The sequence below is a fragment of the Xenopus laevis genome, chromosome 7S (genome assembly GCF_017654675.1).
Source record: "Xenopus laevis strain J_2021 chromosome 7S, Xenopus_laevis_v10.1, whole genome shotgun sequence".
Lineage (NCBI taxonomy): Eukaryota > Metazoa > Chordata > Amphibia > Anura > Pipidae > Xenopus > Xenopus laevis.
The window spans coordinates 46,486,392-46,499,144 of NC_054384.1; the positions used below are offsets into that span (position 1 = coordinate 46,486,392).

The 12,753-nt window shown below is 45.0% G+C and overlaps 2 protein-coding genes across 3 annotated transcripts; one reads left to right on the plus strand and one right to left on the minus strand.

Moving 5' to 3' along the window:
* The first annotated feature begins 1,585 nt into the window (after positions 1-1,585).
* Positions 1,586-6,674, plus strand: LOC121396333. The gene is made up of 2 exons (XM_041571172.1): positions 1,586-2,018; positions 2,329-6,674. The coding sequence occupies exon 2, from the start codon at positions 3,606-3,608 to the stop codon at positions 5,481-5,483; it is 1,878 nt and encodes a 625-aa protein (XP_041427106.1). The 5' UTR covers positions 1,586-2,018; positions 2,329-3,605; the 3' UTR covers positions 5,484-6,674.
* Positions 6,675-8,627: 1,953 nt separating this feature from the next.
* On the minus strand, positions 8,628-12,068 carry LOC121396334 (P2X purinoceptor 7-like). 2 transcript variants are annotated; one of them, XM_041571174.1, is made up of 4 exons: positions 12,020-12,063; positions 9,890-9,955; positions 9,445-9,798; positions 8,628-8,912 (listed from the first exon to the last, which is right to left on the minus strand). In XM_041571174.1, the coding sequence occupies exons 2-4, from the start codon at positions 9,922-9,924 to the stop codon at positions 8,723-8,725; spliced, it is 579 nt and encodes a 192-aa protein (XP_041427108.1). In that variant the 5' UTR covers positions 9,925-9,955; positions 12,020-12,063; the 3' UTR covers positions 8,628-8,722. The 2 variants fall into 2 exon arrangements, with proteins under 2 accessions (XP_041427108.1, XP_041427107.1); XM_041571173.1 differs by having other exon boundaries at positions 8,628-9,798; positions 12,020-12,068.
* Between the last annotated feature and the right edge of the window lie 685 nt (positions 12,069-12,753).

The window sequence follows — 12,753 nt, forward strand, 5'->3', positions numbered from 1 at the left end:
ATTATTGGTACATATAGCAGGGGGGGTACCTGGTCTGGGGTCTGGTTTTATTATTGCTGCAATAAAGCTGGGGGGATACCTGGTCTGTATTTATTATTGGTACATAAAGCAGGGGGGGGGGTACTAAAAGCTGCATAGAGTGGGGGCACATGGTTACTGCAGTAGATAGGGGGGCTATGTGGTCTGATATTACTATTATTAGTGCATACATTGGGGCCACATGCATTGTATTGCAGACATCCTATTAGTGTATGTGGTGAGATGCCACATGTCTGGGGCCCTCTAATCCTCTCATTGTCTGGGTTCTGATGATACAATAGTATATGTCACAGGTGTCTACAGGTCTGGGGCCCTCTAATCCTCTCATTGTCTGGGTTCTGATGATACAATAGTATATGTCACAGGTGTCTACAGGTCTGGGGCCCGCTAATCCTCTCATTGTCTGGGTTCTGATGATATTGTCATTGCCTTTAGCTATTGCTAATTTGGGCCATGGTCTGGGGTCTATTTACTATTATTTACTGATAGCTTTATAGAGCTGAGGCCACAGGGTCTGGGGGTCTGCTTTTTATTATTGGTACATATAGCAGGGGGCCACCTGGTCTGGGGTCTGGTTTTATTATTGGTACATAAAGCAGGGGGGATACCTGGTCTGGGGTCTGTATTTATTATTGCTGCAATAAAGCTGGGGGGATACCTGGTCTGGTTTTATTATTGGTACATATAGCAGGGGGGATACCTGGTCTGGGGTCTGTATTTATTATTGGTACATATAGCAGGGGGGTACCTGGTCTGGGGTCTGTATTTATTATTGCTGCAATAAAGCAGGGGGATACCTGGTCTGGGGTCTGGTTTTATTATTGGTACATATAGCAGGGGGATACCTGGTCTGGGGTCTGTATTTATTATTGCTGCAATAAAGCTGGGGGGATACCTGGTCTGGTTTTATTATTGGTACATATAGCAGGGGGGATACCTGGTCTGGGGTCTGTATTTATTATTGGTACATATAGCAGGGGGGGATACCTGGTCTGGGGTCTGGTTTTATTATTGCTGCAATAAAGCAGGGGGGATACCTGGTCTGGGGTTTGGTTTTATTATTGGTACATATAGCAGGGGGGATACCTGGTCTGGGGTCTGTATTTATTATTGCTGCAATAAAGCAGGGGGGATACCTGGTCTGGGGTCTGGTTTTATTATTGGTGCATATAGCAGGGGGATACCTGGTCTGGGGTCTGTATTTATTATTGGTACATATAGCAGGGGGGTACCTGGTCTGGGGTCTGTATTTATTATTGCTGCAATAAAGCAGGGGGGATACCTGGTCTGGGGTCTGGTTTTATTATTGGTACATATAGCAGGGGGGATACCTGGTCTGGGGTCTGTATTTATTATTGCTGCAATAAAGCTGGGGGGATACCTGGTCTGGTTTTATTATTGGTACATATAGCAGGGGGGATACCTGGTCTGGGGTCTGTATTTATTATTGGTACATATAGCAGGGGGGGGTACCTGGTCTGGGGTCTGTATTTATTATTGCTGCAATAAAGCAGGGGGGATACCTGGTCTGGGGTCTGGTTTTATTATTGGTACATATAGCAGGGGGGATACCTGGTCTGGGGTCTGTTTGTTCTTTACACATTTTATAAATAATTTTCTATGTTGTGCTTATAGGGATTGGATACTTCATCTTCACAGATCGAATCTGTTGCATCTTCCTGACTTCAACTTGGATCGCTTCACTTCTACTATTATTGGATACATTGGGAGGGGGGGGGGCACCTGGTCTATAACTGATAACTGTTCTTCACACAATTTGTGGTTTATATATCAATACAATTTTCTAAATAAGTTTCTGCATTGCAGCTCACTGGGATTTGATCGCTTCTTCTGGAACGCTTCACTTGGATCACGTTACTTGGATCATCTTCACAGATCGAATCGGTTGCATCTTCCTGGTTTCCAGAGTACCTTTGACAATCAACTCTGCATCAATTTCGGGTCCCCACTGATCTGAGGTCTGTTATTATGGTACCATTTGTGTGATAGGCATTCATTCGAATTGATGTATTTCATCCAGTCTGGGGTCAGCCGCTAATATTATAGGATACAATGGTGGGGGTCTGCTATAACTAAAGGCATCACTTACTAATAATATATTATATTGTTCTTTACACATTTTACTAGTGTTTTATTTGGGGGGGGGGCATGGTACGGGTCTTCTATAAGTATATGTGCCTTACTTACTGATAAATTTTGTCGTTTACACATTTTGTGGTATATATGTCAATAACCTTTTCTGAATACATTTCTATATTGCACTCCCAGGGATTGGATTGCTTCTTCTGGATCACTTCGTCTGGATTGCTTCTTCTGAAACGCTTCACTTGGATCGTGTTACTTGGATCATCTTCGCAGATCGAATCGGTTGCATCTTTCCAGGTTTTCTTTGACAGTCAACTGGACTTCACTTTTGGGTCCCCTCTGATCTGAGGTCTGTTATTTTGGTACCACTTGTGTGATGGGCATTTCTTCGAATTGATGTATTTCATCAGGTCTGGTGTCAGCCGCTACTATTATAGAATACACTGGGGGGGTCTGCTATAACTAAAGGCATCACTTACAAATAATAAATTATATTGTTCTTTACATATTTTGTGGTAAATATATCAATAAAATGTTATAAAAGACACAATGAACTGCGTTTTACTAGTGTGTTTTTTGGGGGAGGGGCTGCTACTACTTACATTCTTTGGAGGGGGTGGAACATAGTCTGGGATCTGTTATTACTGTAATGGGGCCAAAGGTCTGGGGTCTGCTACAATTATTATTATTTCATACATGGGTGGGACCCATGGTCTGGGGTCTGCTATAACAATAAGTACATCACTGATGTAAAAATATTACTGATAAATGTTATTGTTCTTTACACATTTTCTGGTAAATATACAGTATAATGTGTTTTACTAGTGTTTTATTATCAAAACAAGGGTGAAGGGAGGAGTCAAGGCAGAGATTATCGGGGTCACTTCCACATGGTGCAAGTGCATGGGTACACCGTTGTAGGTGTATACTATAACAATGCTGATTTTGGGTACATGCTTATATAGATTTTTTTTTTTCCTTAGTAGAAATCATGCCCAGCTGCATTGTGAGTGGCTGCTCTCACTGCAGTGGCAAAAAGTCCTCTAAAGGCATCATAATGCACACCTTTCCAGTATGTCTAATGAAGATTAAAAGGTGGCTTTGTCAGATCGCACTACATACAAATCAAGATTTTGGTGAGATTTTAAGTGAGTTCTTATCGTGTATGCAGTGATCACTTTAGTAATGAAAGCTATAAAGTGATAGGCAAGAGAAGATCACTAAAACCTGATGCCGTACCAAGCATTTTCAAAATATCAAGTTACAATAAGCACCAAAAGAATAACTCCTCTTCAGTTTGTGATCAACCCTCACTATCAGCCACACACTCTTCTTCAGTTTGTGATCAACCCTCACTATCAGCCACACACTCTTCTTCAGTTTGTGATCAACGCTCACTATCAGCCACGCACTCTACTTCAGTTTGCGAACAACCGCTACTAACCTCCACACAAGTTAAAATGGTTGATGCCAGCACAGGCACCGAAGCACATCTTTTCCAAATGGATAAAGCGGTACAATGGCCAGAATATGAGTTCAACACAGAAGGAGAGGAGTGGAAGGTTGAACATGATCATATCTATGACACACGTCCAAGAATACTACAATCAACCCCAATGAAAAGATTTAGAAATTCCCAGCAATTAGTGAATGTTGGCTCCTTGCATGACACTGCAATGTCACCAAACCTTCACAGCTCTGTACATGAAGACCTAAGTTGTACAGTAACATCAAAGTGCTCCACAGCTTCTGACCCAGAATATGTTCCAGACACAGATGAGTGTAATGAATTTTCAGTAACTGACACATCAACTGTTATTGAAGAAGATGAGCAGAGCTTTGTGAAAGAACGGAAATTTATTGTTTTTGAGTCTTGTCTTGATTCTTTGATCAGAAAGATATCCTGCAGTGTTGTGTGCAACAATCAAGATATTTGCAATGCTCCGTTCATAGAAATTAAAAAACATTCACAAGGCACATTTGTTTCAGTGTCAGTCGTTTGCCTGAATGGACACACCTACACCTTGTGGAAAAGTCAACCTTGCATCGGAAGAATTGCAGTTGGAAATGTTTTAAGTTCAGCTGCAATATTATACAGTGGCTGCAATTTTTATAAAGTCAGAGAAATGTTTGATTTATTGGGGCTTGGATTCATATCCCATAATACATACTACAGATACCAGCGTGAGTTACTTTTTCCAGTTATTGATGTACACTGGCAGCAAGAACAAAGGAGACTACATGATGCATTCAGTGGCATAAAGTTGTGCCTTGCTGGTGATGGACAATGTGACAGCCCTGGTTACAGTGTCAAGTATTGTGTGTACAGTTTTATGGAAGTGGACACAAAGAGAATAGTGGACTTCGAGGTTGTTCAGGTAACAGAAGCCAAGACTTCTGCAGCTATGGAAAAACTTGCATTCACAAGGTGCTTGAACAGGTTATTGGCTCAATCATATAAAGTTACTGCAATAGCAACAGACCGTCATTCAGGAATTATTAAAATAATGCGTGAGATCTACAAAGACAAAGGCATCGCACATGAGTTTGATATGTGGCATTATGCCAAGAGTTTGAAGAAACGTTTGGTTGCTGCAAGCAGAAAGAGAAACTGTTCTGCTATAGCTGAATGGATCCCAGCAATAACAAACCATCTGTGGTGGTCATCCAGCAAATGTGATGGTGACTTATGTATGATGCGCGAAAGGTGGCAATCGGTTGTTCTGCACATAACAGATCAGCATGAATGGGATCATGGAAGAAAGTACCATGCATGCTCACATAAAGAATACACAGATGAGGAGCGAAGTCTGCGACCATGGATAGAAAAAGACTCTCAAGCCTATTTATCCCTGGCTGAAGTAGTCCTGTCAAAGACAATGACAAAGGACTTTGAGCACATGACAAAATTTCGCCACACTGGAGCATTGGAAGTATATAACAGCTTTTCCCTAAAGTACCGGTCTAAAAGAATCCATTTTACAATGGATGGAATGGAGGCCCGTACGAAGCTTGCAGCTCTAGCCCATAATGCAAATGTGCATAGACCGCAAGCTCGTGTCCGATTCCCCAGTGAGGGAGGGGACACTGTAGGTTCACTTCGACATAGACTTGTGTTTCCCAAATTCAAAAAGAAATGGGTTGCTAAAGCACTATATGAGCCCACAACCAATGCACATGTATTTCCAATGTTGGTGGATGTGCTCAGATTACTGGAGGGCAAATTGACCCATAGTTGGGATCCCAGAAACAGCACCATGCCGGTCAACATTGCAACAGAAGAGAGACCAGATAAAAGTTTGACTGTTCAGCATCATTTGTCAAGATTTCAAAACTGATGCATGTTCTAGTGAATGTAACATTACTTGTGAATTGTAATTGTTGCTAAGCGATGTTTGTAATGTGTTCCAGTGTACTTTATGAAACCTGTCTTGTAACGATCTAAGCACCCCCTGTTGTAAAAAAAACTGTATGATAAAATGTAGACCCCTGACCCTGTATATGCCAGCTGTATGCACTAATAAAATTAGCAGACCCTGTAGCCCAAAGCACTTTGCAGACTTAGTAACAGCTGACACACCCCCCAACGCTCTGTGTAGACCCCTGACCCTGTATATGCCAGCTGTATGCACTAATAAAATTAGCAGACCCTGTAGCCCAAAGCACTTTGCAGACTTAGTAACAGCTGACCCCCCCCAACGGTCTGTGCACTTATAGTAACAGCTGACCCCCCCACAACGCTCCGTGTACTTATAGTAACAGCTGACCCCCCCCAACCTCTGCCGCTAATGGTAAATGAACAGTACTTGTGAAATGTAATTGTTGCTAAGCGATGTTTGTAATGTGTTCCAGTGTACTTTATGAAACCTGTCTTGTAACGATCTAAGCACCCCCTGTTGTAAAAAAAACTGTATGATAAAATGTAGACCCCTGACCCTGTATATGCCAGCTGTATGCACTAATAAAATTAGCAGACCCTGTAGCCCAAAGCACTTTGCAGACTTAGTAACAGCTGACACCCCCCCCAACGCTCTGTGTAGACCCCTGACCCTGTATATGCCAGCTGTATGCACTAATAAAATTAGCAGACCCTGTAGCCCAAAGCACTTTGCAGACTTAGTAACAGCTGACCCCCCCCCCAACGGTCTGTGCACTTATAGTAACAGCTGACCCCCCCCCAACCTCTGCCGCTAATGGTAAATGAACAGTACTTGTGAAATGTAATTGTTGCTAAGCGATGTTTGTAATGAGTTCCAGTGTACTTTATGAAACCTGTCTTGTAACGATCTAAGCACCCCCTGTTGTAAAAAAACTGTATGATAAAATGTAGACCCCTGACCCTGTATATGCCAGCTGTATGCACTAATAAAATTAGCAGACCCTGTAGCCCAAAGCACTTTGCAGACTTAGTAACAGCTGACACACCCCCCAACGCTCTGTGTAGACCCCTGACCCTGTATATGCCAGCTGTATGCACTAATAAAATTAGCAGACCCTGTAGCCCAAAGCACTTTGCAGACTTAGTAACAGCTGACCCCCCCAACGGTCTGTGCACTTATAGTAACAGCTGACCCCCCCACAACGCTCCGTGTACTTATAGTAACAGCTGACCCCCCCCAACCTCTGCCGCTAATGGTAAATGAACAGTACTTGTGAAATGTAATTGTTGCTAAGCGATGTTTGTAATGTGTTCCAGTGTACTTTATGAAACCTGTCTTGTAACGATCTAAGCACCCCCTGTTGTAAAAAAAACTGTATGATAAAATGTAGACCCCTGACCCTGTATATGCCAGCTGTATGCACTAATAAAATTAGCAGACCCTGTAGCCCAAAGCACTTTGCAGACTTAGTAACAGCTGACACCCCCCCCAACGCTCTGTGTAGACCCCTGACCCTGTATATGCCAGCTGTATGCACTAATAAAATTAGCAGACCCTGTAGCCCAAAGCACTTTGCAGACTTAGTAACAGCTGACCCCCCCCCCAACGGTCTGTGCACTTATAGTAACAGCTGACCCCCCCACAACGCTCCGTGTACTTATAGTAACAGCTGACCCCCCCCCCAACCTCTGCCGCTAATGGTAAATGAACAGTACTTGTGAAATGTAATTGTTGCTAAGCGATGTTTGTAATGTGTTCCAGTGTACTTTATGAAACCTGTCTTGTAACGATCTAAGCACCCCCTGTTGTAAAAAAAACTGTATGATAAAATGTAGACCCCTGACCCTGTATATGCCAGCTGTATGCACTAATAAAATTAGCAGACCCTGTAGCCCAAAGCACTTTGCAGACTTAGTAACAGCTGACCCCCCCCAACGGTCTGTGCACTTATAGTAACAGCTGACCCCCCCACAACGCTCCGTGTACTTATAGTAACAGCTGACCCCCCCAACCTCTGCCGCTAATGGTAAATGAACAGTACTTGTGAAATGTAATTGTTGCTAAGCGATGTTTGTAATGTGTTCCAGTGTACTTTATGAAACCTGTCTTGTAACGATCTAAGCACCCCCTGTTGTAAAAAAACTGTATGATAAAATGTAGACCCCTGACCCTGTATATGCCAGCTGTATGCACTAATAAAATTAGCAGACCCTGTAGCCCAAAGCACTTTGCAGACTTAGTAACAGCTGACACCCCCCCCCCAACGCTCTGTGTAGACCCCTGACCCTGTATATGCCAGCTGTATGCACTAATAAAATTAGCAGACCCTGTAGCCCAAAGCACTTTGCAGACTTAGTAACAGCTGACCCCCCCCCAACGGTCTGTGCACTTATAGTAACAGCTGACCCCCCCCCAACCTCTGCCGCTAATGGTAAATGAACAGTACTTGTGAAATGTAATTGTTGCTAAGCGATGTTTGTAATGTGTTCCAGTGTACTTTATGAAACCTGTCTTGTAACGATCTAAGCACCCCCTGTTGTAAAAAAAACTGTATGATAAAATGTAGACCCCTGACCCTGTATATGCCAGCTGTATGCACTAATAAAATTAGCAGACCCTGTAGCCCAAAGCACTTTGCAGACTTAGTAACAGCTGACACACCCCCCCCCAACGGTCTGTGTAGACCCCTGACCCTGTATATGCCAGCTGTATGCACTAATAAAATTAGCAGACCCTGTAGCCCAAAGCACTTTGCAGACTTAGTAACAGCTGACCCCCCCCAACGGTCTGTGCACTTATAGTAACAGCTGACCCCCCCACAACGCTCCGTGTACTTATAGTAACAGCTGACCCCCCCCCCCAACCTCTGCCGCTAATGGTAAATGAACAGTACTTGTGAAATGTAATTGTTGCTAAGCGATGTTTGTAATGTGTTCCAGTGTACTTTATGAAACCTGTCTTGTAACGATCTAAGCACCCCCTATATGATAAAATGTAGACCCCTATGTTCCCAACTGCATTTTAGGAAACTTGTGTTACAAATACTTGTGTGTATCTATGTCCACTTTATCATGTTGTTTGAGTAAAAGAAGAACAAAGAACTAATGTTTGTACGTTTTTTATTGAAAAAAAATCATAAAGAATAATAAATACTACAAATTCAAACATCAATGACAAATAAACAATCACAAAAGTCATCAGTCCAGAGCCATATCAAAAGCATTATAGTCAAATGCCTGTAGAAATCCTCTGTACTGGCCTTTGGGGTCTGGATAAGTGCTGCGGACTTTTTGAACGACACAGGCTGGAATAGGCACACGTTTCTTGGGCCCTAAGAAGCCATAAATCCAGGCGATGAATGACCAATAGGAAGTCTGTCGTAATTTTCTGTAGAAGAAAGAGAGGATTAGTGATCTGTACAAAAATGTTTCTCTGCACTAGTCATCACACGCCAAGGGGATAGGTCATGTGACATTATTTTATATAGGGCTAACACTGGCAGGACTTTATGAAGCAAACCGTTGTTGGAGCTAAAGTGGATAAAAAAAACCATGACCAATTGTGTCATTTACAAAGCAGTTTTGTCTAGAACACATGTTCTTCACATAAGGAAGTTCAACTTTGGCTCCCGCACACCCGGTGCACAAAGGTAGAGGATGGGCCGCCTCGCCTCACAAACAATCTAGCAGAAAGAATCCCAAGGTTTATTGCGAAGTGCAACTTTTCGGGACGCCCCTTTCTCATGCATGCTTGAGAAAGGGGCGTGACTACGAAACGTTGCACTTCGCAAAAAACACGCAAGGCAGCTTGCTTGCATTTATCCTGTGTGCCTTGGGATTCTTTCTGCTTGACATAAGGAAAACACACCGAAATGATTCCCATAATCCTCAATCTATAGGTAAAAGTCAGATGAACTTGCCTGTTGTTGCTGCTTATTCCACCTGTGGGGCGTTGCATGTTCCAAAATATTTGCAAGTATTCCAGGTGGGATTTACGTAAACACCTCAGGTAAAATTTCCTGCTATGGCAGATGCACCCATGTTGTAGATATTTCTTTTCCACAGATGATACTTCCATGCAACAAGAGGATTCCTCCACAGTTTTCATGGGCACACAATTGCCACACCTACACCACTCAGTTGATTCGATTATCTGCTGTTTGATGTTGATGTCCACTTGGTCTGTCGCGCACACTTGGTCTGTCGCGCACACTTGGTGTGTCTCGCACTGGCTCATTGCCAAAACATGTCGGATCACCTTGCCCATGGGATTGCTGTACAAAAAATAGAACACAGGTTAGTCAGAACAAATTCAAATGTATGAAAAGGGAGGAATCCATTTCCAATCATATATTATATACTAACCATGTTAGTTCTTTGTGCTTCAGGTTCCTTTGCATTCAATAGAATTAGTTTCTTTGGTGCCATAATCTAAAAATGTAAAAGAGTATATAATATGAACAACAAGACAGAACAAATACTCTGCTTTCTTCCCCCCCCCCACAATATAGAGCCTTCAGCCCCTCATACACAGTCTTTAGCCCCCCCAATATACAGTCTTCCCCAGTCTTCTCAGCCAGCAGTCTCTCTCACCCACAGCAGCCTCTGCCCCCCACAGTAGTCTCTTTCCCCACAGCATTTGTCTCTTACCCAGTCTCTCCTCCAGCAGTCTCTCTCTCAGCCAGCAGTCTCTCACCCACAGCAGTCTCTGCCCCCCCACAGTAGTCTCTTTCCCCACAGCATTTGTCTCTTACCCAGTCTCTCCTCCAGCAGTCTCTCTCTCAGCCAGCAGTCTCTCACCCACAGCAGTCTCTGCCCCCCCCACAGTAGTCTCTTTCCCCACAGCATTTGTCTCTTACCCAGTCTCTCCTCCAGCAGTCTCTCTCTCAGCCAGCAGTCTCTCACCCACAGCAGTCTCTGCCCCCCCCCCACAGTAGTCTCTTTCCCCACAGCATTTGTCTCTTACCCAGTCTCTCCTCCAGCAGTCTCTCTCTCAGCCAGCAGTCTCTCACCCAGTCTCTCTCACCCACAGCAGCCTCTGCCCCCCCCCCCACAGTAGTCTCTTTCCCCACAGCATTTGTCTCTTACCCAGTCTCTCCTCCAGCAGTCTCTCTCTCAGCCAGCAGTCTCTCACCCACAGCAGTCTCTGCCCACCCCCCACAGTAGTCTCTTTCCCCACAGCATTTGTCTCTTACCCAGTCTCTCCTCCAGCAGTCTCTCTCTCAGCCAGCAGTCTCTCACCCACAGCAGTCTCTGCCCCCCCCACAGTAGTCTCTTTCCCCACAGCATTTGTCTCTTACCCAGTCTCTCCTCCAGCAGTCTCTCTCTCAGCCAGCAGTCTCTCACCCAGTCTCTCTCACCCACAGCAGTCTCTGCCCCCCCACAGTAGTCTCTTTCCCCACAGCATTTGTCTCTTACCCAGTCTCTCCTCCAGCAGTCTCTCTCTCAGCCAGCAGTCTCTCACCCACAGCAGTCTCTGCCCCCCCCACAGTAGTCTCTTTCCCCACAGCATTTGTCTCTTACCCAGTCTCTCCTCCAGCAGTCTCTCAGCCAGCAGTCTCTCACCCACAGCAGTCTCTGCCCCCCCCCACAGTAGTCTCTTTCCCCACAGCATTTGTCTTACCCAGTCTCTCCTCCAGCAGTCTCTCTCTCAGCCAGCAGTCTCTCACCCAGTCTCTCTCACCCACAGCAGTCTCTGCCCCCCCCACAGTAGTCTCTTTCCCCACAGCATTTGTCTCTTACCCAGTCTCTCCTCCAGCAGTCTCTCTCTCAGCCAGCAGTCTCTCACCCACAGCAGTCTCTGCCCCCCCACAGTAGTCTCTTTCCCCACAGCATTTGTCTTTTACCCAGTCTCTCCTCCAGCAGTCTCTCTCTCAGCCAGCAGTCTCTCATCCACAGCAGTCTCTGCCCCCCCACAGTAGTCTCTTTCCCCACAGCATTTGTCTCTTACCCAGTCTCTCCTCCAGCAGTCTCTCTCTCAGCCAGCAGTCTCTCACCCAGTCTCTCTCACCCACAGCAGCCTCTGCCCCCCCCAGAGTAGTCTCTTTCCCCACAGCATTTGTCTCTTACCCAGTCTCTCCTCCAGCAGTCTCTCTCTCAGCCAGCAGTCTCTCACCCACAGCAGTCTCTGCCCCCCCCCACAGTAGTCTCTTTCCCCACAGCATTTGTCTCTTACCCAGTCTCTCCTCCAGCAGTCTCTCTCTCAGCCAGCAGTCTCTCACCCACAGCAGTCTCTGCCCCCCCACAGTAGTCTCTTTCCCCACAGCATTTGTCTCTTACCCAGTCTCTCCTCCAGCAGTCTCTCTCTCAGCCAGCAGTCTCTCACCCACAGCAGTCTCTGCCCCCCCCCCCACAGTAGTCTCTTTCCCCACAGCATTTGTCTCTTACCCAGTCTCTCCTCCAGCAGTCTCTCTCTCAGCCAGCAGTCTCTCACCCACAGCAGTCTCTGCCCCCCCCCCCACAGTAGTCTCTTTCCCCACAGCATTTGTCTCTTACCCAGTCTCTCCTCCAGCAGTCTCTCTCTCAGCCAGCAGTCTCACTATTTTTCTCACCCAGTCTCTCTCCCCCAGCCTTTCTGTCCCTCTCCCAGCTCTTTTGTCCAGCCATTCTGTTCCCTTCCCCCCACAGCATTTCTCTCTCTCACCCGCAGACTCTCTTGCCCAAACCTTTCTTTTCCATCCAGAATCTGTTCCCCCCCCTTTCTGTTGCTCTTTTGCCAAGGCGTTCGGTTTACTCACATGCAGCATTTTTTTTCCCACACAGCAGCCTCTTGACCCACTCTTCTGTTCCCTCCCTCCCTCTCAAGTTGTTGTATGTTATATGGCTGAAATTACAATAAAATCCACTTGACTTGACTAGACTTAATCGTGGTTGGGTGAAAGAGGTATGCGGCTGGTGCTGAGGGCCCTTAGACTATAGACAGTAATCCGTAAAAGATGTGAGATCTGTAAATATGCTGTGCCTTAAATTAAACTATCATATTTTAAACATTATCCTATGCCGCAAGATGTGTTTGTTAGGTATTATTACTTTTTATATAGCACTGAAATATACAGTGCATGACACACACTGTCAAACTGTCCCTCACATTGCAGAGCATGCACTCTTGCCCAAATACACAGTCACTGGGTTAAGTTACATTAGAAGGCATTTTATGTTCTAATATTTTTTTGGACTTTAGGAGCAAATCTGAGTACACAGTAGAACACCATATGAATCATAGGTATGTG